At 42.0% G+C, this 26,842-nt stretch overlaps 4 protein-coding genes and 1 non-coding gene across 5 annotated transcripts in view; 2 read left to right on the forward strand and 3 right to left on the reverse strand.

Annotated features, from left to right (window-relative positions):
• Nucleotides 1-1,931: 1,931 nt before the first annotated feature.
• mfap3l (microfibril associated protein 3 like) lies at nt 1,932-11,614 on the reverse strand. Its single transcript, XM_069671712.1, has 3 exons — nt 11,495-11,614; nt 9,479-9,887; nt 1,932-3,989 (listed from the first exon to the last, which is right to left on the reverse strand). Exons 2-3 carry the CDS (start codon nt 9,798-9,800, stop codon nt 3,016-3,018), a joined length of 1,296 nt encoding a protein of 431 aa, XP_069527813.1. The 5' UTR covers nt 9,801-9,887; nt 11,495-11,614; the 3' UTR covers nt 1,932-3,015.
• A 2,428-nt stretch (nt 11,615-14,042) lies between these two features.
• On the reverse strand, nt 14,043-20,728 carry aadat (aminoadipate aminotransferase). The gene is made up of 14 exons (XM_069672360.1): nt 20,712-20,728; nt 20,178-20,252; nt 19,184-19,352; nt 18,853-18,985; nt 17,866-17,940; nt 17,568-17,777; nt 17,353-17,418; nt 17,134-17,216; nt 16,833-16,929; nt 16,009-16,070; nt 15,834-15,898; nt 15,481-15,587; nt 14,461-14,562; nt 14,043-14,375 (listed from the first exon to the last, which is right to left on the reverse strand). Exons 2-14 carry the CDS (start codon nt 20,242-20,244, stop codon nt 14,334-14,336), a joined length of 1,278 nt encoding a protein of 425 aa, XP_069528461.1. The 5' UTR covers nt 20,245-20,252; nt 20,712-20,728; the 3' UTR covers nt 14,043-14,333.
• Nucleotides 20,729-21,061: 333 nt separating this feature from the next.
• ino80b (INO80 complex subunit B) lies at nt 21,062-24,639 on the forward strand. The gene is made up of 5 exons (XM_069672273.1): nt 21,062-21,536; nt 21,890-22,070; nt 22,155-22,306; nt 22,791-22,963; nt 23,543-24,639. Exons 1-5 carry the CDS (start codon nt 21,497-21,499, stop codon nt 24,005-24,007), a joined length of 1,011 nt encoding a protein of 336 aa, XP_069528374.1. The 5' UTR covers nt 21,062-21,496; the 3' UTR covers nt 24,008-24,639.
• Nucleotides 24,416-26,842, reverse strand: part of intu (inturned planar cell polarity protein) — a 32,375-nt gene continuing 29,948 nt past the window's right edge. The window contains exons 16-17 of the mRNA XM_069672272.1: nt 26,447-26,589; nt 24,416-24,963 (exon numbers count right to left, since the gene is read on the reverse strand). Coding sequence (XP_069528373.1) covers nt 24,852-24,963; nt 26,447-26,589 — 255 coding nt within the window. The 3' untranslated portion in view covers nt 24,416-24,851. The remainder of the gene's footprint in view (nt 24,964-26,446; nt 26,590-26,842) is intronic.
• On the forward strand, nt 25,679-25,750 carry trnad-guc (transfer RNA aspartic acid (anticodon GUC)). The gene has a single exon. It is a non-coding gene; the product is annotated as a tRNA-Asp (tRNA).

Genomic DNA, 26,842 nt, shown 5'->3' on the forward strand with positions numbered 1-26,842 from the left:
ATTTTTGCCTCTGCAATGGTGTTTGTTTACTAGTAAAGACAACAACTCCCATGATGCAAAGCTACTTCACAACATCATCAAACTTCTTCTGTGACTGGAAACAGAAGTAGCGGCAGAACAGACATACTTTGCTTTAAACTAGTGTCCCCTCAGTGTGCTACACCTCTCTGTCGTCCTGTTGGAACATAAAAAACTTCACATTAAGGATAAAATTGTAGTTTTATCAGTGTTCAAAGAAAGAGCAGCTTCGCTACTAGAGTGAAAATGACTCAGCTGAAAACAAAAAATCAAGACTACATATTATGTTCGGTCCACTTCTGTTACAGTAACGTCTATGTGGTCTCTGTGCTCAACAGTGCGTCCTCTGTCCTCATCATCATAACAGAGGCCTTACTGTTGGCACCCAGCGGTGGGAGTGGATTGAGGAGGTTTTAGGCTGAGTTCTGAGGGAGATGATGCCATTTCCCGAACACAGAAGCAGCCTTTGTAAGAAGTCTCTTCAGTGTTCAGTTTGAAAGTAGCTCAGTCGAACTTCTCCACGTCTCCAAGTGTCCTGTTACAGAACATCAATCATTCATGTGTCCTTCAGTCAGACCAACCTGACACTTTTATGTTTATTCACCTGCTGTTTCCAGTAAGCCTGTGATGTTTCCTAAGCAGGACTTCCACACCAGACCCCATATAAAAATCATACATTTTAAAGTCTTTGTTTGGGAATTGTTTTGTGTACATTTAGGTAGGTTGTAGCGCCAAGCAGTCTCAAGTACAAAGGTAAGGTACTTTCAACATCTTCATAAAGTGTAACACTTTTGACACTTGAGCTAGAAATATGTGCATCATGCCTGTGTTCTGATATGACTGAGTTATGACTGAGAAGAGAACATCACAGTTTCTTTTACATTACTCGTCCTCCTGAAAACCACTGATTTAGAGATACAATATGTCTTACTTGCTTACTTTTTGATAATTGATTTGTTGGCATGAGTAGTTTTTAAAGAAAAAAAGTCAATATTTTCCAATTGTAGCTCCTTCTTTGAACAATTCTGCTTTCTGTCCTCTTTAACAGTAAACTGAATATCTTAGGGTGAAAAGCAATGAAAATAATTGTTAGTTGCAGCCCCAAAATGCAACCAAATGTAGCTTTAAAGGCCAGCTCCAGTCGTGTTTTAAGATATATAAAACGTTCTGCTTGAAATAATAAATTGTGTCTGATGAGTTTTTACGTTTAATTACCTTAAAAATCCTCCCGAGGCATCTCCTCCTTCTGCCTCTTTAAAAATTCTTGAGTCTGCATAGGCCCCGCCCACTATGTACATTTTCAACCGCCTCCTCCATCGCGAAAACCGAACATGTCTCTGCCATCGTTTAGTGGTGACTTGTTGAAACTTAGCTAGCTTGAAATGTAGTAATTAGCAGTTGTAACGTTAACTTTAGTAGTCAGTAGTGAGTTTGCAAAAATGACGTTGACGGTTACAGCTGGCTCGCGCATCGCCGAAGCGGTTGCCATTGGTTACACATAATGATATGCATGGCGTCACCCCGTCCATTAACGGGATTGGCTCCTTAGGTTTGTGACGTCTCAAACCTGCCAATCTGAAAACGTGTTGTTCAGCCTGTCCTTGGTACACTGCAGTTTAAAAGCAGACAGGCCCAGCCGTGGAGATGACTGCTGATGCTGTCCCTGATATGTCTTGTAGCGCATGAAGAACACCACATGGAGATGTTTACAAGGTTACACACTTGAGGGGGTCTTTAAATGTTAAGCATTTTACATCGTCCTCCTACAACACACTACAATACGTTTTGAGTATTCTTTGATGCAAAAACACAGTAAAAGGGCTGTAAGAAAACAGTACTTAAATCCCCCAAAACAGAGGCTCATTAATGTTGTGTGATAAAAAAAACAACCTTTTGAAACCATGTTTTTTTGTTGTCTTTATACACAGCACTTTCATTTTATTACACTACAAAAAAAGAGGCATCTCAAGAGCACCAGTAAAAGCAGAACAGCATCCAGTTCCTCTCCGCCGCACACTGGACTGTTAGCCAAGCAAAGGAAGAAAGACAAGAGTCCTTGTTTTTTTTTAAGTCCCAGAGAAAGATGTCAGACATCTCCACTGTCCACTCTCACATGCAGCAGGAACGCGACTGAACTGTAAAGCCTCTGCAGAAGCACGACGATGCTGAGATCAGGTCGGGAGTTAAATAAAAAGCCTAAAACAGCACATGGCGGAGGAAAGAAAGCTACTCGTCTCTATTTTAAAAACAGCTTAAACTAGCTTAGAAATCACACCACCATGGGTCATGATAATACTCTTAAAAATATTCCAAATGAAACGGACAAAACTACCCAGAGGTGTGTGACCAATCAGTATTATATACAGCACACACACACACACATTACCTGGCGTACTCGGTTATTTTCTAGTAGAAATACAGTAGGCCGTACAATCATGAAATGTTGACCGAACTCTCGGGTCTTTTTTTCAGTCCAGCATGCATCTCCAGGTGAGCAGGACGTCGTACAATCCCAGCGGATCGGCTGTAACAGTAGCTGGATGTGGATTCTTGAGCGGATGAAGTTCATGGTTTGAATAAATGTCGTGAAGCGGCTTGAGGCAGATTTCTGGAGTTAGTCGAAAGAACCCGAGCACTGTAAGAAACTAAAAACTGAAAAATCATCCCCACCGACGAGAGCGAGGTGCCCTTATCCTTTAATTAATAGTCTGAGCTGTGAAATGTCCCTTTACAATTCATTGCTTCTTACATTAATATAATATTGATTACCCTCCCGAGTACATTCAAGCATGAAGTCCAGAGTGTCTACAAACCGTGATTATTCTCAGTAACAGCCTAAACAGGTGTGAAGAGATTGTTCTGTTCCTAAAAGATAAATAAAATGTGATTGTTCCTCTCAAAAAATGTGAACTTAAAAATGTTTTGACCTTTTTTTTGTCTTCAAGTTGAAATGCATAGCAGGAAAACGCTTCCATCCTCCAGGGTGGGTTTGATTCGTCACACATGGCTCTCGTAAAACACCTGGCAGGGCGGGGTCTTATCCTCGGCTGCAGGCTCGGGTTCAGCCTGCCCGTCTTCCTCTTCCTGCTCCTCCTTGTCCTCCTCTGCCGGCTCCTCCTCTGCCTGCTCCTCATGGTGCAGAGGAGAGGGCGGCGGGGTTGAGGAAGGGGGAGGCGAGGAGGGTGCAGCCTCTGGCGGAGGCGGAGCTTCGATGCTGCAGCAGCCGCTGATGGCGAGCTGCGGGTGCACCGACACCTGGATGGCGATGTGCTGCGGCTGCTCGTGGACAGAGGAGTTGTCGGAGTCGGCGGCGGGGGATTCGCTGCGCTGCCTCTCCCTCTCTCTCTCCCTCCCTCGCTCTCTCTCCCTCTCCTGCAGGATGGTGAAGACATCTCTCGCCGCGAGGGAGGCGACCCTCCCCGACGGATCCCTGCATCCCTCCGGCGCCTGTCTGACGAAGGTGTGCCTCATCTCCTCCACCCCAACCACCTCCAGGATCTCCTCCATGAAGGTGCGGCAGTTCATGATGAGCGGCGGCAGCGGGATGCTGCGCGCCAGCTCCTCGATGTACCGCGCAAACTCCATGGTCTTGAACTGCGTGACCTTGGCGAGCTCCAGCGTCTTGGCCGAGGTGATGATGGGGATGCGCTTGGCGATCTCGAAGGCCTTCTGCAGCTTCTCAGCGCCCTCGGTGCGGAAGAACTCGTTGATGGCTTTCTCCGTCTTCTTCAGGTGGCTGCTCATCATGCAGAGGCGCGTGACGTTCAGGGCCATGATGATGGTGAAGGTGACCAGACACACCACCATGTAGTACACGCCCATGTCGCCGTTAGTGAACACAACACGCAGCGTCACCGTGCAGTTGGAGCTGCCGTGGACGTTGGACGCCATGCAGGTGTACTTCCCACGGTCGGCAAACTCAATGCTGGTGATGTTGAGGACGCCGCCGTCCAGCAGCCACCACTTGCTGCCTGCAGAGAGACGCAGAAAGCTCATGAGTAATGCAAACAAATCACTAAAGGAAACCAGAATTAATTAGCACTTTGGTGTAGTTTTCGTGGCTTTTTTCTTCCCAATAAGTTCTGTTCACAACCTGTACGATGGTCTCAACAAGGTCTCAACAATTACTGCAGTTAATGCACTGTTATCACTGAGAGCCGGTAGCCAATGAAAATTAAACCTATGTTTTCCTTTAACTATGGTTGAAATCTGCGTGACGGAGCAGTACAAACACTGAAACTTTGAACCCCTAACATGTGGTACTATGCAGTGTAAACATACTTTTCTGACCTACTTTTAAAAGCATGTTTATCTCTGACACTACATACCCCATTAAATACACAGTTTGTCCACTCACTCAGTCTGAGGTCGAACTTTAAACCCTGAAAATCCTCTTAATGCACCTTCTGTGCTGCATGAATCCTCAGTAAAACTCCTCTGCAGCGTCTCTGCAGCTGCTTTCTAAGAGGGAATTGCTTACTCAGGTTTACTTCTGTGCTGTTTTTTTCATGCGGTCTGAGAGCTGAAGGAACATGTTGTTGTGGCGCACATATTTATAAATCAACAAAAAAAGCCTGGAAGCAATTTGTTAATGCAAGTCTTACAGCAGCAGCTGTGATCTGCCTTTGTCCACTTTACATTCAGTATGTTAGTGTATGATGTTTTTATGGGATGAATAAGTAGAAGGTTTTTAAAGGGGACCTGGTTTAACCAGCGTTTGTGAGTGCAGACAGCAGAGCAGCAGTGACCTTGTTCTTCCTGCTGTGCCTTCAATATTTAAATATGTGGCGTGACTTCTCTGCACGCTGAGGTTTGTGTATTTAAAACGAGAGGAATATATTTACATGTTGGAGTGGTCGGGTGAAACAAGGATTGAAACCTTAAATGAAGAAGTAAATTCTGTATTTCCTGGTGGCTAAAGAGGTGCGTCATAAAGTAATAGAAGTACTGTGCCAAAGATTATGTAGGTGTCCAAGAGGATTTACTAATTCTTACTTTATTTACTTCCAACAGTCCCCATGTTTACCACAGGGTTGTCTGACTGTAAAATCATCATTTAGCATCAATTTGTGAACAAGTTGGCAACTTAATTTGCACTTAAAAAGCACAAAATTGCAGTCAATCTCAAGGCAATTGCAAAGCGAGTTAACCAATAACACAACTGGGAGGTTTTCTGAAATGTCTTTAACAGTGAATGTAAAAATGGGGCAGGTAGCATCTTGCAGTGACTAACCGCCTCAAAAACTGTCAGCACCTGTGCTACATAAGAATCAAAGCATGTGTACTGTTTGTGTTTCGAGTGGGCGTGTGAATCCTGGCTGTAGTATTTCCTCCCAGGTTGTTAGCTTTGGTTATCAGTCCTTATCAAGGCGATGAGGTCGTTGTTGACTGATAAATTGATCGATCTCTACAGTGAAGTCACAGCCCTTTGTCAAGTTCAAAGGAATATCTTGACACTTTGAGAAATTAGCTTATTTTTATCTGGTAAAGAGTTGGATAAGAAGATCAATACAGCACTATTCTCACGTCTGTTACATATAGCCTATACGCTAATGTCAGCAGCTGGTTAACTTAGCTTAGTCAAAACAGCTAGTCTGGCTCGGTCACTTTATACCTCATTATATCCATCCGCAAAATACAACCATAAGGGTTGTAGAGTTATAAGCTGGACTATTATTTGGTTTGGACCAGTAACTTTGCTAGGTCTCCACTCGTTGCCCGGTAAAGTGTCAGAGCTAATAGGCCAGCACAAAACCTCCAGTACAAGGTGTTGCACATCGGTTAGTTCAAATATTAAACAAATAATATATAACATGTTAATTAGTGAGCTTTGGAGATCTGTGTTAATACCTTCAGACAAAACTCAGCTAGCTTTTTCCCCTTGTTTACAGCCTTTTTGCTAAGCTAAGCTAACAGGCTGCTAGATGTAGCTTCATATTTGAATGACGTACATGTGAGGTATCAATCTTCTCATCTCGCTCTCGGCAAGAAAGAGAAAAGGCTAATTTTCAAAAAAGTAAAACTATTCCCCTCAGTATAAAAGGTTTCACTTTTATTTAGCGAAGTTTTAAACCAATTAAAGTGCAGGTGGAAGGAGCTTTACTTAATGTGTTCAAATGGTTGAAAAACTACCTTTAAAATCCACAACTGCAACAGTGTTTTCAACAAACAACGTCAAGGTTGTCTAAGTAAATGTAATTCCTAATGCTTTATGCTGAACTAAGAATTCAAGGCTGATTTATGCACAAACTTTAAGTGAATTAAAATGCAGCTCCACCTCGACTACTCGCCGTCTCTGCTGTGTGGGAGCAAAGATGAACAGACATCTCACACACACAAACATTTCTGCTTCCTACGCTGCCGAGTATGAATGGGCCGTCAGGAAATGAAGCCTGGTCCTCGCCCATCCGCCTTTTCATGTGAGAGCAACATTTTCTAATTTTACCTCCTAAGCTTATTCACATAACGTGACTGATGTGCTGCCCAGTGCTACAAGCAGGCAGAAGAAACCAGCCATAGTAACACTGTCTGTTTTATTACTGAGTGAGCTGCTGCCTGCTGTGGTGAAAGTCTACCCTCCCTAATTATACTCCTGTGTGATGCTTCTTCAAACACTCTTCTGGGTTTGTGGGTCATAATAACAACGCTGCTCCGCTGCGTGTCGCAGGTTTCAACAGGTCGGCTCAGGAGAGACAACAAACGTGTCTTCACTCTGTTTTCCTTCTTACTCAGACTCAAACACAGACGGCTTGAATGAAAATCGTTAGAAAATATAATATTACTTTTGTGAAAGACTTCCTGAATGTAATGTAAACATAATTACTCCTACAGCACAACATGTGCAATAACTGAGACACATTTCCCTGAGGAACCAGGACTGAAATCCACACAATAAACACGTTACTTAAACCCTTTGTTGGCTTTTCACGCTTCACTTTTTAAGAGTATTTACTGCCATTATCATCCAGCATCATACTGCCATTAATTACGCTTAATTATAAGCTTTAGGGAAAGATTTGTATCTGTAACGGCCTCCGCTAATGCCGACACTAATGCCTAAAATGCTGTTTTGGGTATCATTGAGTACACGAGTCAACCGATCCAATTGACCCTTTGCTAAGCCCCTCCTTTGAATGGCCACTGTCCAATCCTACGTTAGCAACAGTAACTAGGCGCAGGAGGCCTGTCAAGCTTTCAGAACAAGGAGAAATGCAGAAACAGTGTGCATGTTGAATCTGCATGTCCGACAGCAGATATCCTCAAAGGTCAGAGGTCTGATCTGGTGTCTGCTTGCGATCCTGTCCGGCCTTCGCTACCACCACCGATGGTATCAGCACAGCCTTTATTTTACCACCCTTTGGTTTGTGCCATTGTTGTGGCAAACGTGTACAGGATTTTATTGGGCTTTCCTGTTGTGCCTTTAGGAGATCCAGTGTTTGGATCAAGCCCACGATATGTGAGCAATATCCTGACACGCTTTAACAAAATAAAAAAGTGGGATAATTTAGTTTTTCTAGCAACGGGCTAAAACATCTTAGATAATGAAAGTTATAGGGAGTCATAAGTAAACATTAGCTTAAAATAAAACAATATATATTGACTTAGTCTGCTGTGCAGGAGTATTGTTGTTCCTGTATGTGATTGTCCTTAACATGAATTGTAAAGATGTGGGGCGCCTGACGCTTGCATTGGGACCGGAGAGCTTTTGCTTGATTTTTATGTCCTCTTCGTTCTCAACACTCCGCTGACAAATCATATTCTGGATGAAGCTTCCAAATGCATGTTGTCGTCCTTTCTGTCGACTGATATTTGGGAACTATTTTTCCATAGATTTGCTATAATTTCTTGACAGGCGTAGCAACAGTAACCAAGGGGGGCGGGACTTAGCGAAGGGTCAATTACCCCCAAAAATGTACTGGTTTCCACTGAACTATGGTGGGACAATAACAAACAACAAAACTGTAGAGCACACAGTAAGTGTCTAGCAAAATGTTGGCAATAATATGCATCTTTTCTAATCTGTTTTCTAACTAATAGTATCTTTATTTTCTGGTGATAGTTCCATCACACACCCAGGTGGAACATCTTTTCACTAGAGGGGACGACAGCATTTCAGCTCTGATGTACGTTTGATCAAAAACCATCACAGTCGCCTTCAAGATTCACATTCAAAAGGTTGGTTTATTTCCTGCTCTTTATTGTAGCTTTGACATTTCTCCTTTCCTCCTAACAGACACAGATTGCACTTTAACACCTGCTGGGATTGGTGTCTGTGCCCTGTGTGTATTGTGCATTAAAAACACCTGCGACTATTGTTTCACGCACCTGCCGTGTCTTTATGTGCATCAAAGCATCGGGAAACACCACTGTCCTATTTTCCACTGTCGAAAAATCCAAACAGCCCAGAGAGGAAGCCATGTTCTTCCATGTTTGTTCCTCAGATCAAAACATCCTGCTGATCGTACACAGGCAACAACTTCCGTCTTTTAGGAATATCCTTTGTATATTACTATCTATAAACTGTGTACTATATATAGTACATTATAGTAAAACATCTTTAGCTAGCAGGGGTGATTTGTAATGTGATATTAATATGTATAGCCTTGATGTAAACCTATCATATGAATATATCTGGGTGTGTTGGGCCAGTTATTTGTCAATTATTCAATTCTCTTAGAACTGAATTTAAATTTCTACTCATCATCTCTGAGAAGGAATAAATATTTAGTCGTGTGCAGATCCTTTCATGTTTCCCTAAAACAAAAGGTTACATGTTTGTCTCTGCGACACGAAACTGCTGGTTCCACCTGGAAATGTCACTGAGACACTATTACTCACACTCGTTCATTTTCATGCCTTTTAGAGTGGATAAAATGGGTATTTTTATGTACTGTACGCACACCAGTTTTGCAGTACAGTGTGTGACTCATGTTAATCCACACTAAGCTGACTGTGGGGGAGTCGTTGAACCTTGGGGGGATATGTGTCAAAACAACAAAATCAGGAAGTCTCTCTTTGTCTCTAGTTATTTGCAGTAATTGGGTTATAGTGCAGAGTTTCCCTCAATGCTCTACAGCAGAGGTGGGTCACAACGCCGGAAATAAGTACCACCTCCACTAACAGGATTAACTTTCTGAAATAAATCAGAAAAAAGGCCAAGGTTGCCAATTCAAACATTAAATATGTTTGACTAATTCTAGGCTGTCAATTGCAAAATAAAGAATCTGCTGCTACACCATTTACTCAGGGAAACCCTGTAGTGTGCAAGCCAGCACGAAATACTCTAATACATTTCACCTGAATGTCTTATTGTTAACTTTCAGACGACTTCTTCATAGTACACAACAACCTGACACCCCTCTGCTTCTGCTGCTGATTAAATTATAAGTGAGTGACGTACATTGTTAGTGACAAAGCGAACGAGAAACCAGGTTTAAAGTAACAGTACAATCTCTCTCACCATCGGTCTCCGTGTCCAAGCGGTCTCCATGGGAGTTGAACCACTGAACGCTGGGGAACGGCTCTCCGGTGACATTGCAATCAATCAGCGCACAGCTACCCTCCCGGGCAATTATCTGGCTCACTTTAGTGAACGCAGCTGGGACAAATCCGCCGTCTGTCACATTGCCATTCTCCGTACGGTTTCCATCCGTGTCCAGCGATAAGGCCCCGGCGGTGTGAGAGGCGATAAGGGACACCAGGAGCACAAAAACGTATCCTCCAGCCCAGTGCATTTTCTCTGATTGTCGGTGCGGCACCCGAGGGGGAAGAGACTCTGTCATTCCTCCTGGGTCTCCATCCAGCAGACTGGCTATCTCTTGATAGTACAAGGCAGTTTGGTATTCAGCTCTGAGGCTTCAAACATCTCACTGGAAAAAAACAAACAAGAAAGTGGTCAGCATGTATTTATCAGAGATAGTGCTGCACATAACAAGCCTGCTGATGCTCAACAGCTGGAACAAACTGATAAGGAGGCTGTAATTACTAGCCCTGAATGAAAACAGGACTGCAACTTATAATTATATTTGTCATTATTAGTAATTTGCCATCAGGAAACAGATAACATTTATGTCATAATTACCAAAAGCCCTTTGTTAAGTCCTCCAATTGCTCGTTTTGTTCCATCGACAGTCGAAAATAAACAAAATACTCAATTTACAAGGATTGAAAAAGAAAGAAACATCAAGTCCTTACATATGAGACCAGCTACGGTGATTTTTATGTCATTTTGACAAAGCTTTACATTCTATTTCCTTGCACGTGGGAGTGAACCTGGACATTAACTTGGAGAAAAGGACTCAAGCTCAGTCCCAGTGAAACGGAAACTCAATACTTTTTATTTGTCAAGTATTTAATTCACAAGGATTACCCAAAAATAGGCTTTACCATGTGGTTATTTCATATGGACTAATTATGTGTTAAATTACCAGAAAACATGCTGTATCGTGATATACATCGTTATCGAGAATCCAATATCGTGATATAGGATTTTGGCCATATTGCCCAGCCCTACTGGCAGCAATGGTTATTGCACATTTCTTGCAGTCTTTATGATAATTGTATTAGACATTTTATGAGGAAATCCTATTTTAATTGAGGCAATATCACCCAAGTCTTACTCAACAACAAAAATAACTGTTCCATGTTACTGACTGTTTACATTAATGTTCACCCACAGCTTACATTCCAAAACAACATACAAAGCATTTGGTGGGGAATTTCATCAAGTCAAATCAAGCTAGTACATGTTCACAGCTAAAACCAGTTACATCATGTTAAAATAATACAAACAATAGGCATCTGTAGCTTGCAATAACGCTGAAATGAGATCATTTATAACGTTTCTATTAGACAAGTAGCTTATTATTACAGCCCCTTAATACAAAGCCACAGTAAGAACATAACGGAGCCCAGTGTGGGCTTCGTCTATTTTTTGGTTTGCTTCTTTGTCATATATACACCCCCTAATATAGCATCATGAAAGACCTAATGCGAGTAATTAAATAAGTTGTCTTATTAAAGGCGGTGTAATGTATATGTTAGTCACGTTGACAAAGTGGCGTCAAATTGAACCGTGTAAACGCTAGACATCACAAAACAATGCGTGGGACACGGCTAAATCCTGGACGGTGGTTCATATCACGGGACCCTTCCAGAATTGTGTCACTGCAAACTGTTTACATGCAGTCGGTTTAAAGGTAGCGCTCTTATATTCACTAACGGAGACGCAATTTACATTTAGCTACAGATATACAAAAATAAAACAGAGATATTAGTCTTAAGCATAGCTGAACGTGAATAGCCGTTACGGCCGTTAAAAACGTTAAATTTAGCTGCAGTAAGGCTGCCTCCTCAGCGCGAGCCCAACGGTCCAGCAAACGGCCAACTCAGCGTCGACGTTAGCTGCTAAACGTTGGCTAAAACCAAGCGAAAATATCACATTTCCACGACGATAAAGTCCACATTTCATACTCACATCATGGTCTGTCGCTTCTAATGTTTGGTGGGAAAACTACAGGGTCGACGTTTTGTCGTTATGTCGCTATTTCTCCGGCATCTCCATCCTCCTCCTACTGCTAGTCGTCCGCTATGTAACCATCAGCTAGTCTGTCTGTAGCTCTGGGTAGAGTAGGAGGCAACATCGCCGAGTTACTTTCGTTGTATTGCCAGCGCAGGTGTTACATTAAAGCGAATAAATGTAGATAAAACACCATTTACATGATTAAAACTATTCTTAAATTTATCATTGTATCAAGATTTATGTTCACACTCCAAAAACTGAACCCTAAGGGAACCCTGTGGGCAAGTGGGGACCTTGAGACCTTAAGAGGAAATAGGCTATATTCATTTTGCTCTCTGAACATGTAGTTAAATTATAATAAGTCAAAGATTAAGACTTTTTTTAATTTATTTTTTTTAAAGCTGCATAAATTGACTCTGTGGCCTCTAGGGGCAGTAGAACAAGGTAAAAAACCAGCAGTTTAGCATTAGACTTGTGTGCTGGCCGTCAAAGTGCAAAGTCCAATCTTCGCTTCCTTTTTGGCTCCATTTTGGTCTCAACCATCTCAACCATCTCTTTACCTGCCATAAATGCTCCACTATGCTAATGCTTGGTTGTTTCACAAATGTTCCCAGGGTCCTGCGTTAACCGACATTGTAAAAGATTGGTAAGGGCTATCTTTGCAGTTAAAATTTCAGAACTACAAAGAAAGATAGATCTTTCAAATATAGTTTTAATGGTAAAAATCAGTTCACTGTGGAGATTCAATCGCTAATTTTAGGGTGTACCTTTCAAGAGATATCAATAGGCTATAAGCTGTAGGTGAGTTGAAATGTGATTGCTAAAAGAAGAAGATGTGTGCCGAAAAAACTAAAAACAAATTAGCGAAAAGACGGCCAACTTCGATAAAGTGTAGTTGGGTGATAACCTTCTTTCAGTTTTCCCATCAATTACTCAACATTTTGGCTTTCTTTTTGTATATTTGTGCAGCCTGTCCTTGATTCTCCTGTGTGGAGGACAGCAGCAAGGTCCAGGCAACTTCCCATTTTGCCTTTTAACAATTACACACTTTTAAACCTTCCACACATAAAAGTAAAGTGTAGGTGCATTTACTTTTGTTGGGCAGTAATTAGACTCTTCCGAGCATGTCTGCTTTTAAACATGGTGTAGGGTGACTGGTAAATGGACTGTTAAGTATCAATTAAAGTGAATAGGTTGGACTTTCACATGCGCCTCTACTAAAGACCAAATCAGAGTCATCCGGGCTGTTCATGCTCTTTGTTTGTGTGCCTGAGTTGATAACTGACTGACCTTGAAGCAATGGAGAAAGGCTGAAATAGACACTCTCTGCCAAGGCCGCAGCAAACGGTCAATAACTGAGTCAATAATGCTCTGTCTATGTATAGAAGTTATGGATATTTCAGGGAAACGGGGAAATGAGTGTCTGGTTGTGTTTTAGGTTGTCTGTAAAGTTGCTGCTCTAAATGTCTTGAGTAAAATTTGGTCTTTATTGGATTAAATTTTACATCTTACGACTTAAGACTAAAGTTAAACTTCACAACATTTTGATATATCAGAGTACTTTTTTGCCTGATTATTTCAGCCTTCACAAGAGGATTTAAATACCTTTCCTCATAGTAAACAAGTGTTGCAAAAGCTTGATATTTAAGCCGCCCCCCTTGGCCCCGTTATCCTTTACGGATGATTGTTTCAGCTATGCACAAACACCTCTGAGAGGTCGCTCACACTGCTCACAGGGTGCTACATATTAACACAGCAGGAAGAAAGTCTGTACAAAGGAGAAGAAAACAGACAGACCCTAATGTTATCATGTGATCGCAAGAAAAAAGATTATGAAGACAAGTTGGTGTTGGCTTGTTCATTCCTTATTCGTGGGGAATATCTTTTTCTTCTCTTGAACTTTTTGGTGTTAAGTTTATATAAAAAAGGGTTCAATTTCCAGATAAGGCACACATTCCTACAGAATAACAAAATCCAAGGCAAAGGGAAAAACAGAGGTGGAGTCTGAGATTCTTGCAACAAACTTACCTCCAACAACAGCTGCACAGACAAGGAGAAACACGTGCAACATGACGGGTTTCAACTTGCAGCTCTCACCCCTGCCAAGGAAAACCCTTGTGCAAGTCTTATAGTTAAGTTGTTCTTAATACTCTTAAATGTTTTGATCATTTTTAGCACTTTAGAGGGAAAAAAAATGTCAAGCTTAAAGATTAATTTGTCAAGGAAGTACAGGAAGAGTACATGTTAATAAGCAGGTCAGCTTTTTGAAATGACACCTTCTACAACATCCCAGTTGCGCCCAGATTGCAAAAAAAACAGTTTCATGGCAGGCAGAATTTATCTTGCTGCACAATCTATACAAACTAGTTCTAAGGTTTTCTGGAGCCACAACAACCACAGATGTACTTTGCGTACATTCAACTATGTGTTTTGGTAGTTGAGCACAGGTCACAACCCTTGCACTTTGCACCAGCATAAAGGCAGGAAAGAAAAAAATCGAGAATGATTTTAAAAAAATATTTATTTATGTTTTGTACATGAACAGATTAATGGATCTTCACTCTGTAGTGCAATGATTAGAGCAACAAATGTTGTAGTTAAAAACTGTATTTTGTTGCTTAAGCATTTTGCGTCATTTTGAACATACATGCAGCCAAATCCACATTTACAAAATTACCATGACAATAGTATAGAGCAGCCTGGAGTAACTTTGAATCAAATACAAATGTTACTTCATATTTTAACATAAAACCCAACAACACCGAGCATCTTCCAGGAAGAAATGAAGACTTGATCACAAAGCTTCTTTTATGAGAGAAGAGAGTCTTCTGAAAGCCTGTCGAAAGATTTGTGAGAGATTAGACTCAAATAATGAGTGTCGGCTTGTGTGTTTCTATACGAGCGTGTGCGCATGTGTGTACCTCATCAATCTGCTCTGGTGTGGAGAGTGAAAAGGCCGCTCTGACGTAGGGACAGGGGTCACTACTGTTAATCATGAAGACACCTCCGGGAACCAGCAACACCTTTAGTAAAAACACAAGCAAAATACACTAGACTTATGTTACGTGATACATTCATTTTGTCTCTAGTTCCCCCCCAGTATTTACACAATGGATAATTTCATGAATCGGGTGCAGCCTGAGGTAATGAAACATGGATTATCCTCTTAAATATAAAAAATGACGTTGGTTAGACGTAAAACCTGACGTTGGGTTGACGTAAAAAACATGACGTTGGTTAGACGTAAAACCTGACGTTGGGTTGACATAAAAAAATGACGTTGGTTAGACGTAAAACCTGACGTTGGGTTGATGTAAAAAAATGACGTTGGTTAGACGTAAAAAACCTGACGTTGAGTTGACGTAAAAAACTGACATTGGTTGGACGTCCATCTTCCTGACATCTTTCAAATTTTCTTCCCAAAAATCTCTGACTGCCTGTTTTAACTCTATTATTATATTTTCAGCAATAAATCGTGGTAAAGAGGGAGCTCTAACAGCATGACTCTCTAATTTCTTTGTATATCTGATATCTGATATCTGTTCTGAGACGTCTTTCCTGTCTGCTGTGTCGAAGTTTTAAATATCCTGGACTCAGAGGAGTGACGCCTCCAGTGAAGAACATAGAAAAGCCGGATTCTGCCCACTCTTGTTTACACATGTCTAATCAGCTATTCGCTGGCAAGGATTTACAAACACTGTATGAGTGTGAATATGTCTGTGTGTTTGTGTGTGGGAGGGTAAACGCTCCATTGCAAAACCCACAGACAGTGCACATAATGGGTGCTTTACACGCTCACCCTGCGCTCTATTCAGACAGAAAACATCGCCCTTGGTGCAAAACATCTGCTGACAAACACGGACCCAGAGAGCGAAAGGAATTCTGGGTACCTGCTGTTACAATAATGATGACAGTAGGTAAAAAAAAGGAAGGAATTTGACCTCTTTCTCTAAGGCTTTCTCCATAATGAGCTGCTGGGTATCAGCTATGCCCTTTAGTTTCATCCACAGGAACATGCCGGCCGATGGGGTGTGCCACTCTGCTACATCTGCAAACACACACAAACATGCAGATGAGAAGAAGATAAATGAAAGAGCATGTCCATGTGTTTGTGTGTGTGCCTTGTGCAGGAACGTTTGTCCTGGAGCTGTCAGTCACATGACGCGGCTTTTATGTTTTTATATTTTTAAACTTTTACAATTTTTACCCCTCTTCCCCAGTCCCATTTTTTTGGCATAATAGTGCCACAAAGTAATTTCATGTGTTTTTATACTTTCACCATATAGCCACAAACCTTTAAGCCACTTGTCTGCAGAGCTGATCATTGCATCGCGCTGTGTCCTGTAAAACTCAATCACCCTGTGGGAGACAAAACAGTTTAATACACTGCAACAGAAGTGTCCGCCCTAATTAACTAGAAGTTAACCAGTCAGACCGGTCGTGCAGATCAGAACGGGGAAGTGACGTACCTGTCTATGTGTTGGAGGAAACCATCTTGACCCCAGCTGTGCAGCAACTGAGACACCATGAGCTGAAAGGTGGCAGGAAAAGCAGGTTATGTAACGACTGGCACATATTTAAAAAAGGCACGGAAGTATTTGTCAGTAAAATGAACCTGCAGCAGATTATCCACAATCAGATCTGCGTTTCTATTAGAGCAGTTTGAGCATGACACACTGACTTTCTTTCACAACATGTTGGCTTTGGCTTCTTCATGCTTCACGTTTGTACATTTTGTACATTCGTGAAGCTTTATTAATCCTATTTTTACAATTTTAGTCCAGATTAGATGAAAAAGCAGAGGCAGGGATTGAGTCAGCGGAGGAGGAAAGCAGATCAGAACTAATCTCCCCTCTTCTTCTGCGTTTAAACCTCCTCTGCAGCTGCTGCAGAGCCTGACGTCTTATTTGACTTCAGCTGTTGAACTCTCACTCACTCTGGCGAGTCTATGTTGCAACCCGCTTGCAGAGTTCACAAGTGTGTGACGACAGAAATATGCTTCATAGTTGCCTTCAGGGGGTAGAGTGCAAAGCTGAACCACCCTGCATGGAGAAGTGACTGTGACGCTCACTAAGCTTTTGCATGCAATGTTGCGACACGGACGTTGACAACAAACTGCTTTTTTTAAACCGCATTCATTCAGCTCCCTCTGGCTGCTGAGTCTCTTGTCATGTAGATTAATAACCGACAAAGTTTCTTCTCACGGCCGAAAGCTGTTTGCAAATAAACACGCAGTGCAAACAGCTTAGCGAGAAGGGCGCGGTGGTGGTGTGACGTCAAAGGTTTCATTCACCTGTGTGAAGGTGCTTGTGTGCATTGTGGAGGCCTGGATGTGCAGCACCACCCTGTCCACCAGAGGTTTGGGTCCGGTCACAAAACCGACCCTCAGGCTGAAACAAAACGACACAGACGAGCAGTCAAAGGCGAGAAACAAAGTGGAGCAGTTACACATAAACACCTCCAGCACACAGACATTAGTGTGATATTTAACCTGATGTTGAAACATTAATGCCTTCAGCTAGAGAATCATACACGCACTTTATATCCTTGTACGTGGATGTGATTAGTTACTGTATAAACTGCTCGGCGCTCACCCTGAAGACAGGATCTTAGAGAATGAGTCAGTCCTGATGATCCTCCCGTCAACGTCCATGGAGAGAAACGTGGGAGCCCACGGCTGAAATATAAACAAATCAGTCTGGACTGTAAACTTCGTTCATTGTTTTCCTTGTAAAATCACATAAAGTAACAAAAAAAAGAAGACTAACTATTTAACCCTAAAAATAAAGGATGTGAGGAAACGATTTTTGTGCCTTGTCAAACTGCAGGAAGTAGTATGGGTCGTCCTCGATGATCAGCATGTCGTACTGCCGCGCCAGCTGTTAACAACACATTAATAAAAAACAAGGTAAGTCTGCAGAGAAATCAAATTTACAACAAGCTCTAATTAAATGAGCCAGAGCTTTAATGACTGCTTTGCATGAATCAGAGACTCATTCATAAAACAGGACTTTATATTTCGACACACCTCGTACACTTCCTGCTTCCTCTGAGCCGTCATGGAGGCTCCGGTGGGGTTTCCCCCGTTGGGGATGGTGTAGAGGATCTTGGGGGCCGTGCTGCCCGGCTTGTGGACCTCCGAGGGATCCCACTGAGACAAAACCTGCTTCAGGGCTGCTGGTATCATGCCGTGCTGATCGCTGGGAACGTTGAGTAAGTTGCACCCAAGTGGCTGGAGCTGCAGAGAGAAGGAGAATGTTCAAAGCTTACAGGAAGTTGAGTAAATATGTCTATGTGTGTTTTGATTTTAAAAAAGGAGCCCTCACCGCTGCAAGTGTGCCTGAATACGTGGGCGCATCCAGCAGAACGTTGTCTCCAGGGTTGACCAGCATCTCAAACAGCTAAAAATCCCCAAATAGAAACAAACACGACTAGAAACATGATGAGAATTTTCTCTTCAGTGCTGACTAAATTCATGGGACACCCCAATTACTCCAGTACATTCAGCCAACAGCCCTGAAGCAGGCAGCATTGGCTGCAACATAATCCTTTGGGGTAAATGCATGTAATCACAGTACGTCCACCAAAAGTGCCTTTTTGCCTCTGACAAGCTCAGATTGATATTTCAAGAGTCTAAAAACACACAGAGGTAAGGTGAGATCATTTGTTTATATAAAAAAACAGCTGTTGAATGGTTTTTATTCAAGCCACCAAACTCCATTTACAAAAACAGTAATTTTACATTGCAGGACACTGGAGTGGCCGGTCTACTGCTGCCTTCATCAATAAAATGTATCAGTGTTACTGTGTGACTTTGGCGTTTTAAATGGTTAGTTCAGATCAAACACAATGTTTGTGTTACACAAACTAACTCACCAATCAAGGCAGCGGTAGACCAGCAACTCGCATATTCTGCCAGGTAAATTAGTGTTTTTATGAATGGAGTTTGGTGGCTTTGAAAGGAGTGATGTAACAGCTGTTTCTGGCTTCAAAAAAGCATCTTACCTCAACCAACAAGGTCTTTTTCTGTAGCGATACTTTCCATGAAGTTGCCAAACACTTACCTGTAAGTGGCAAAAACAGGCACCTACTTTAATTGGGTGCAATTGCCCCAAAGGAATATGTCGCAACCCTTGCACCCTGTTTTGGGGCTGATGGGTGAATCAATCTAATGGTGTAATTCCAAAACTTCTTGGAACAAAATTCAACTAAACTTTTTTTCCTATTAGTCATTTAGACCTCAAAAATACAGCCCAGGTTTGAAATACCTGAGTAAAAGTGAAGAGCAGCATTATAGCTGGTGGTGTCAGTACCTTACAGAGCCCCTCCTGGCTCCCTGTGGTCACGCACATGTCCATCAGGCCTTTCTCTGGAGTGTAAGCGGCGGTCGGCGGGTTGTGGAGGTTCTTCTGCAGGTTTTTCATCCACGTCAGCAACTCTGGGATTCTATGGTGGAACGTAGACTTTTTCAAGACTTAATGCCAAAACTGCAATACTGTTCAGCACAATTCTTTTAGTAATTAATTATCCTACACAATACTCGATATAGACGTATAATTGTCTACGTATCCATCTATTAAAACAAGTACAGACGGGCAGGAATGTACTGATAAGAAGCGACCAGTTTTAGGATTGATCTCTCACCCATTAGAGGCGGAGTACTGCAGAGCCCTCTTCATCGCCGCCCCGTCGAACGTCACCGTCTCTCCGTTCTTCACCTTAATGGACGCCGACTGGAAGGGGAAGGTGTTGGGGTTGGGTGCTCCTCCGGCCAAAGAGATCAGAGAAGGAGGTGACCGCTGCTGTAGCTCGGCTTCACGTTGGAGCAGATCAGAACAGCAACAACAGATGAAAACAAACTTTTAAATTACCTCAAACATGTCTTTAAAATGGAGATAATATCCGAATAGATGAGAGATAAACCAACTAGACGTCTAGGCTACAACAATGCAGAACATGGTTGGTTTTAGGCATTTCCCCCCTATACTTTACAAACATTTTAATGCGATTTTGCAGCATTAACAGAAATGAAAGAAAAAAAGACTGATTTCAAATTTAAACTGTTGATTTTCAATCAAATTTGTCCCAAAAATCTCCACAAATCAAGGCTGGAAAACAAAATGCTGCCTTTAGAATGAGACCCTGTGTCTAAATGAGATTAGATTAGATATAAAAGAAAAAATATAAGGTGCAAAGTCAAGTCCTGCTGTGTATCACAATGCACCACAAAAGCCTTTCATCTATGACTTTATTAACTGATCTGGAGTCCCTTTCTCGAGGGAGTCAACTGATAATTTGGGCTATAAAATGTAAGAAAAAAAACAGTACAAAATCAAAAGACATTAAGTTTACTAACACATGAAATTAAGTAAAGCAGCAAATCCTCAACTGAGAAACTGTAAGTAAGTATTTGGTATTTTTAGCTTTAAAAGAGTTCTACAGCATAAAGAAAAGGTACATGCTGTACTGGGGCAGGGAGGAGGAATGACACCCACTTGTTGAGTTTTGCCACAGGGGCCACCCAGCAGGTTGGTCTGCTAACCGGATATAACAATTTCAAAACTTTTTTGTTTGTTTCTATGTGAGTGTGTGCAAATTAAGCCTTTCAGAGTAAAAGCAGACTGGTAGAAATACTCACTCAGCATCCTGATGGGGGAGGGCTTTCTGGCTGCGCTGACAGCTGTCAGAAACCGAGCGTAATTCATGATGATTCCTGCAATGGTCAATTATTTATTTAACTGCGACCTGATGCTTAATGGCTGAAACAGTGAGCGAGTGTCTGTGACGTGACTGTATGTTTAATGTGACGTGACTGTATGTTTAATTGTATTTTTCCATTTCACATAAAACTTATAAAACATCTAAAGCTTATAAACTGATTTAGGAGTGTGCAAACCAATTTTAAACACCATAATTCACACTTTAAACGCTTGCAGCCAAATTACAAATACTGTTTTCCTAACACTTCTGTAACGTTTATCAGAGCAGTTGTACTGTAAAGTTAGATTACTATACAAACACTATACTGTGTTAAAGTGACGTAACAGAGACACAAGCGGGGACACATGGACGTTAGGACACTACAGTGAACAGTTCAACATAAATTATGCTGAATAAATGACAATGTAACAGTATTTACGGTATTAACTCCCCGTTCAGCTGTGTAACTGACCTTGCGTATAGCGTCTCGATCGCCTCGGTGCATTCTGGTTAATGTGTTTCTTGATAAAGCAAGATCAACGACATTATCGTCCAGGGAACTACATTACCCAAGCTGCATAGCATAAACTTGTGATTCTGCTTTAACAAACGGCTATGGTTATTTATAACGTCTATGCTTAGCTTACATTTTATTGTTTAACCTCTGTCACGAAAAAATATATAGTAATTTTCCAGTTTCACTAAAAGTCAAGGAAATGCACTTTAAATAAATAAAAAATAAAAAATAAATCCTGTCAGAAAATTTCCCAAGTGACCGGAAATGACGCATAGGTGAGCTTCCGTGTTGTTAGCAGAGCTTTGCCGTGCTAACTGCTAACAGAGTCCCCTGTAACTTTCGCTGGAATATAATCTATTAAAGTCGAAAATTTCCTATTTTTTCCGTTGAAACGGATAACCTAAGTCTACAGGAGACATGGGATTTCTAACTATAAAATTAGACGTTAATTTCATACTAGGAAATGTGGGAAATATTCTGTTTTACTGACGTGCAGTTTAAGCTAACGTCTCTTAAAGATTATCCGCATAAAATTTGCCAAATTAGTACATTTAAAAAAATACAAAAAGCAACCAGCTGTCGTAACTTATATCAAAAGAGGGAGCTTTAAATGCACTAATGTTGCGTTGAACGTATGCAGAAACAGGTCTGTTTCCCACTAGCCTTTGAGATTTCTGCTGCTATGTAGAGCTGCACATTGGCTGTCCTGTCCTTGTATTTACTTCTATATCGTCGTTTCAATGGGGAAAAGGAAAGATATGATACACCCCAGGTTCCTCGGTGAGTATAGGGAGTTTTTAGCATCAAATAAATCATACTTCTGAAAACTAAACTTCTCTAGGAGTATCTAATAAAATGGTAACTGAGTATATTGTACAGTCAATTTATTATACAGTCAACTGATCTGTCCTAGTGTCAGATGTTTTAATGCATTTTTTTTGGTTTTAATTTCTGAAAGAAAATGAAAAAAAATCTTGCGTTTTGTTGCGAATTTGATTATTTTTAAGCACAAAACTTCTTATAACTCAAAATCAAGATGTTAAAAAAAAAAGTGAAATAAAATGAGCAACATAAAAGTAATTATTGATTTAGACGTCTTAGTGATCATATTGTGCTTCCCTCTCCTCCTGCAGGTGAAGGCGGCTCCAGTCTGCACAGCGTGCACAAGCGGAAACACAAAAAACACAAGAAGCACAAGAGGAAGCACCACACCTTCCCAGAGGTCCCGGAGCCTGAGCCCATCATGGTACCTCGGCCTCCTCCACAGCTGAGACTCAAGATTAAACTGGGAGGACAGACGCTGGGAACCAAGAGGTGAGACAGGATCAAACACATCTATGTGTGTCCTCAGTCTGATCAACACCCAGATCAGTGAGTTTGTTTTCCTGTCTGTATCAGCGTTCCCACCTTCACTGTGCATCCCGGTGTGGCTTGTCCTCCGTCCCCTCTGATGATAATTCATAATGATGTGGATGATGATGACGACGATGATGATGACGACGACGACGATGAGCCCTCGGTCCCTCTGGAGCAGTATAGAGCCTGGCTGGGTCAGTATTAGTAGAGCCTGTAGATACTTTAAACTGCATCTTGATTAACTTATTTAGTTATCATGAGGTTGTGATAAGAGTTTAAATACTGCCCTAATATCAATATAATGTGTCATGAAATAATTTAAAGGCATAAGTAAGCTTCAATTATTTCTGATTCCCAAAAAATCAGACTTTTATTGTGAAATACTGAATAATTTTCTCTCTTTTGGGCCCCAAAAAGCCTTTAAATACAACAATCTGAGAGGGAAAAGTAAGTTAGGAGCAGTCTGAGCTCAAGGGGAACGGTTAAAAAGTAAATTATCTTGAACTTTATGTACTGTATGGAAGTTAATTTCTCACACAGATCGAAAAATACAACCAAGAATCAAAAACTGAATCACATCCAAATTCAAACCTTCATCTAAGTTATTTTTAACCTCTGCAAAGACATTTGTCTGGCCTTCATTCAAAAATAAATTTCATTTTGTTCATCCTGTTTCAGATGAAGACAGCAACCTGGCCACGTCCCCAATGCCGGACATGGACTCAGACTCGATGATGGGCGGGCCGGTGGACGAGGAGGAGAGGTGGCTGGACGCTCTGGAGAAGGGAGAGCTGGACGACAACGGGGAGCTGAAGAAGGAGGTCGACGAGTCTCTGCTCACAGCCAGACAGGTGAGGAGGAATCTACATTTATAAATCCTTAAAGTGCTAATCTTGAAGGTGAATGAAAGAATGGTGATAAACAGTAATTGCGGGAGCACACTTCCCAGATATCCAGACAGTGCTGCATGTGTGACGTCCACGTTTGGCTCCTGTTGTAACTCTTGATTTTCCTGGCTGACGGTCGCTTTCCTTTTCAGACTGTTTGCTTCATCTGAGCGTCGAGTTTGTTTCTTTTTCTTTGGATTTTCACTTATTTTTGAAGTTGTATCTGTAGTCATCCATCTTCTCTTTGTTTGTTCAGCCATAGTAGATTACTGTTTACTCGCATCACTTGCAGAGAGCGGAAAAGCAGCCGCTTAGCTCCGCCTACCCTCTCTGGCAGACCAACCACTGCTGGCTGATGGAAAACGCGTCACTAACTGGGTCGCCACAGACACCCAGTCTGTAATACTGCAAATGCAAAGGCTTTCATCAGTGGGCCATAGGCTCAATCACCATTGTGTTACCTCACTTAGTGATAGTGACATTTATTAACATGAAAATCAAGATTATCACTTTCATCCCTGTGTTTTGTCTGTTCGTGTTCAGAAAGCTCTGCTACACAAGCAGCAGAGTCAGCCCCTCCTGGAGCTCCCCATGGGCTACAAGGAGAAGGAGATGACCGCAGAGATGATGCAGAAGCGGGAGGAGCGAGCCCGAAAGCGCCGCCTGCAGGCCGCCAAGAAGGCAGAGGACAACAAGAACCAGACGATAGAGAGACTCACGAAAACCAGCAAGGCCAAGATCAAGAGCATGAGAGAGAGGAAGTCCAAGCAGATCCAGGTCCCCATGGTCAGATACAGCGACTCAGTCCAGGGCGTGGCCATCTCCTTCCCCACGGGGGTCCCCGCTCCGGCAGCAGCACCTCCCTGTCCTCCACCTGCGGCCCCGTTAAACTGCGGGGTCGGCGGCTGCACAAACCTGAAGAGGTACTCTTGCTCCAAGACGGGAGTCCCACTCTGCAGCCTGGAGTGCTACAAGAGGAACCTGCTGCTGGTGCAGAGCACTGCCTGAACTTGATCATACAGAACTAACATGGAGGTGGATTCATTTTGTACGACATCCATGTTGTCATAAACGCTTTTTTTTTTTTGGGCTGTGTCCTATTAGAAATCATGGTTTTCCCTGCAGTGATTCAATTATGTACATTGTATATGAAAAGATATCTGTGTAGTCAAACATCAACCATATTTATGATTTACATGTGAGGAGATTTGTCAAGGACATATTTTTGTACATGTATAGAGAAAGAGAAGCCGTGTCTCCATTAGATTGGAGTATTTTTCATTTGGTCAATAATGTAAAAATGATGTTTAAAGACTCGGCTGTCGACGACAAGCGGATTTGTTTTGAAAGAATTAAAAGAGAAGCTTTATTTAGTCTTTAATCTCAATGTTTATATTTGTAACAAAAAAACCCATTTCCATATAAAACTGTACATTTTAAATTAAGAACAAACGTCTCACCAACACTGCATACACACTGAAAACATCAATACATCCTGATATGTGTGCAGCAGCAGCAGCAGCAGCAGCAGCAGCATGATTTAACTGGTCCAGCTTAGTAAACTTTAAGGCGACTTTAAGGTCCTGCTCTCATCAGCGGTTTATAAAAAGTGTCTGAGGTATTAACTTTGCACAAAATGACCTGGTTTGAACTCACTCAGCCTTTCTTCCTTCTTATCACTGCTGTAAGGCCGCGGTCACGCTCTGCTGTTATCTGCAGAAAAATGGAGGCACATTGCAAAGCTCCTGTTTGAGTGTAAAATCCCAACATTTGCTACCCACAGTCTGAACTGTTTTCCTGAGACCGACGAGACAGCACGATAAATGTGGTCCTAACGAGAAAGGGAGCTGCATCACAAGGTCAGACCGAAGGAGAGCCTGAAGGCCATCTCTACGGGAACCTCGGCCACCGAGTCGTGGAAGCACACGTAGAACTCCTGAGGGACGGGCTCGAGCAGCATCCGCCTGAAAGAGGAGGAAAAAAACACCAGAGTGAGACTTGAGAAAAGGGGAAGGATTTATCAGAGAATGATGCAATTATGGCGTGAATATGAGAATAGCTTCTTCCAGCTTCATATTTGTGAGGGTTTGATGTGTGTGTGTGTTTTAAGGAACTTAAGAGGTTTGATCACCTAGTTTAGTAAGTTATCTACATTTTCATTGTTTTCTACGGAAGCCCTGAGCGGACATGCATCCATACATTTTGACTACTCTGTTTTCTCGTGATAATGAGTCATTTCTGGTCATTTTCTTGAAATCTCAACTTATGCATGCATGCATGTCCGCTAAGGGCTTCCGTAGTTTTCTGACCTTTTATACTCAAAGGATTAGCGGAGGAATAAGTGAGGAAAAAAATGATTCTGGCCTTAATTTTTTAAGCACTTTTCACACAAAGAACTTTGTCGAAACATCGTAAAGACAAAGAGTAAGATAGAAAAATCAGAAAACATTAAGAAGCTATTTAGAAAATGTGACTTTTTATAAGTGATTCAGAAAGAGTGATGTGTTTGTGTTGGAGTTTAGATCTTGGCACAAGGAGAGAAGAAACATCAAAGAGTTTCAGGGAGATTAATCAACATTTTCAAACAATTTTATGTTCTGGCAGGGTGACACATTAATGCAGTAAAATCACAGTCTGGAGATCTACTTAACGCGGTATTTCCTTTTCTCTCTCAGCTCCTCCTCGTTAGTATAGTGGACAGTATCTCCGCCTGTCACGCGGAAGACCGGGGTTCGATTCCCCGACGGGGAGTTCTTTTTCACTAACAGACAGCTTCAGCCTTCAGCTCGGTCTCTGCTGCTCTGTGTCTCTGCTTTTGTGGATTTCTGCATCTTCAGTCATACTTTATAATTCCTCTCTTTCCGACTTTATCTCATTTAAACTGCATTAGAAAATCTCTAACTTGAGCTGATGGTTTAATCTGATTTCATAGACGTTCTTTGACCAGAGAAATGAAGCTGATTATAAAAAATCATCTGTAAGGAAGTTATAGAAAGAAGCCGTTAAACGTGTTTATTCACAAGAGAAAATCCCCGTCAGGACCGGTTTCAAAGGAAGGCTGACCCTTGCTCTCCCATGATCCTTTGTTTTCCAAATCCCTGCCCGCCCTGCCCCCTCTCCCTCTCCCTCTCCCTCTCTCTCTCTCTCTCTGCTGCCTTTTCATTCCAGACAGTGAAAAGAGGTTGCTACTAGAAGGCTGCTCTAGTTATATTCGTAAGCACGGCTAGATCCTGTTTTTGCGGCTACTATATCAAATGTCTTCACCGGCATCTGTTAACTGGTGACGCAACACTGAGCAGACAGCTGACTGGTTTCCTGTGTCTGGAGCCACAAATACTTCCACTGGTGCAGAACGACGTCTCACCACACAAGTGTTTCTAAAGCCCTCATGACTTCTGTGTGTTTTACATAAAAAGATCCTCTCAGTCAAAGAGGAGTCTGACGTACCCTATGACCCAGTACGTCATGGTGGGAGCAGGTTTCCTCTGGTCGGTCCAGTTCTCAGGTTTGCACTGAAAAAGGACTCCGTGTTCCTTCACTGGACCGAGACCCCAGCCCCCGCCCTGAGGCCGGTCTGCAGCTCGTCGACCCTGCAGAGCAGAGAGAAGAGAGGGACCTTTTTAACGGATGGGGGCTGTGATTAAGAAATCAGTTCTTCTAGTAAACAGCAACAAACATTAACATGCACTTAAAAGCTGTGGAGACGTAAACAGAAGAGAAGTAAAGCTGCTGTTTGAGATGTTTCCACTTTAAAGTCTTTGTTTTTATTCTGGAAGAACAAGAAGGAAAACACTGGAGGAAGTCAGGGAGATAAATCAGCTTTATAGTCTGTAATAAAACACA

Source organism: Semicossyphus pulcher, unplaced genomic scaffold, assembly GCF_022749685.1.
Source record: "Semicossyphus pulcher isolate SPU_LCO1_2020_fin unplaced genomic scaffold, fSemPul1.0.p SCAF_21, whole genome shotgun sequence".
Lineage (NCBI taxonomy): Eukaryota > Metazoa > Chordata > Actinopteri > Labriformes > Labridae > Semicossyphus > Semicossyphus pulcher.

Coding starts and splice junctions, on each gene's coding strand:
- mfap3l (XM_069671712.1), bottom strand. CDS start 9,800: ATGACAGAGTCTCTTCCCCCTCGGGTGCCGCACCGACAATCAGAGAAA. Junction 3,990..9,478: donor CTTGGACACGGAGACCGATG/GTGAGAGAGATT, acceptor GTCTCTCTGCAG/GCAGCAAGTGGTGGCTGCTG.
- aadat (XM_069672360.1), bottom strand. CDS start 20,244: ATGAATTACGCTCGGTTTCTGACAGCTGTCAGCGCAGCCAGAAAGCCC. Junction 19,353..20,177: donor CTCCCCCATCAGGATGCTGA/GTGAGTATTTCT, acceptor TCCAACGTGAAG/CCGAGCTACAGCAGCGGTCA. Junction 17,941..18,852: donor GCCAGGAGGGGCTCTGTAAG/GTACTGACACCA, acceptor GGGGATTTTTAG/CTGTTTGAGATGCTGGTCAA.
- ino80b (XM_069672273.1), top strand. CDS start 21,497: ATGGGGAAAAGGAAAGATATGATACACCCCAGGTTCCTCG. Junction 22,071..22,154: donor CAGACGCTGGGAACCAAGAG/GTGAGACAGGAT, acceptor TGTCTGTATCAG/CGTTCCCACCTTCACTGTGC. Junction 22,964..23,542: donor CTCTGCTCACAGCCAGACAG/GTGAGGAGGAAT, acceptor GTTCGTGTTCAG/AAAGCTCTGCTACACAAGCA.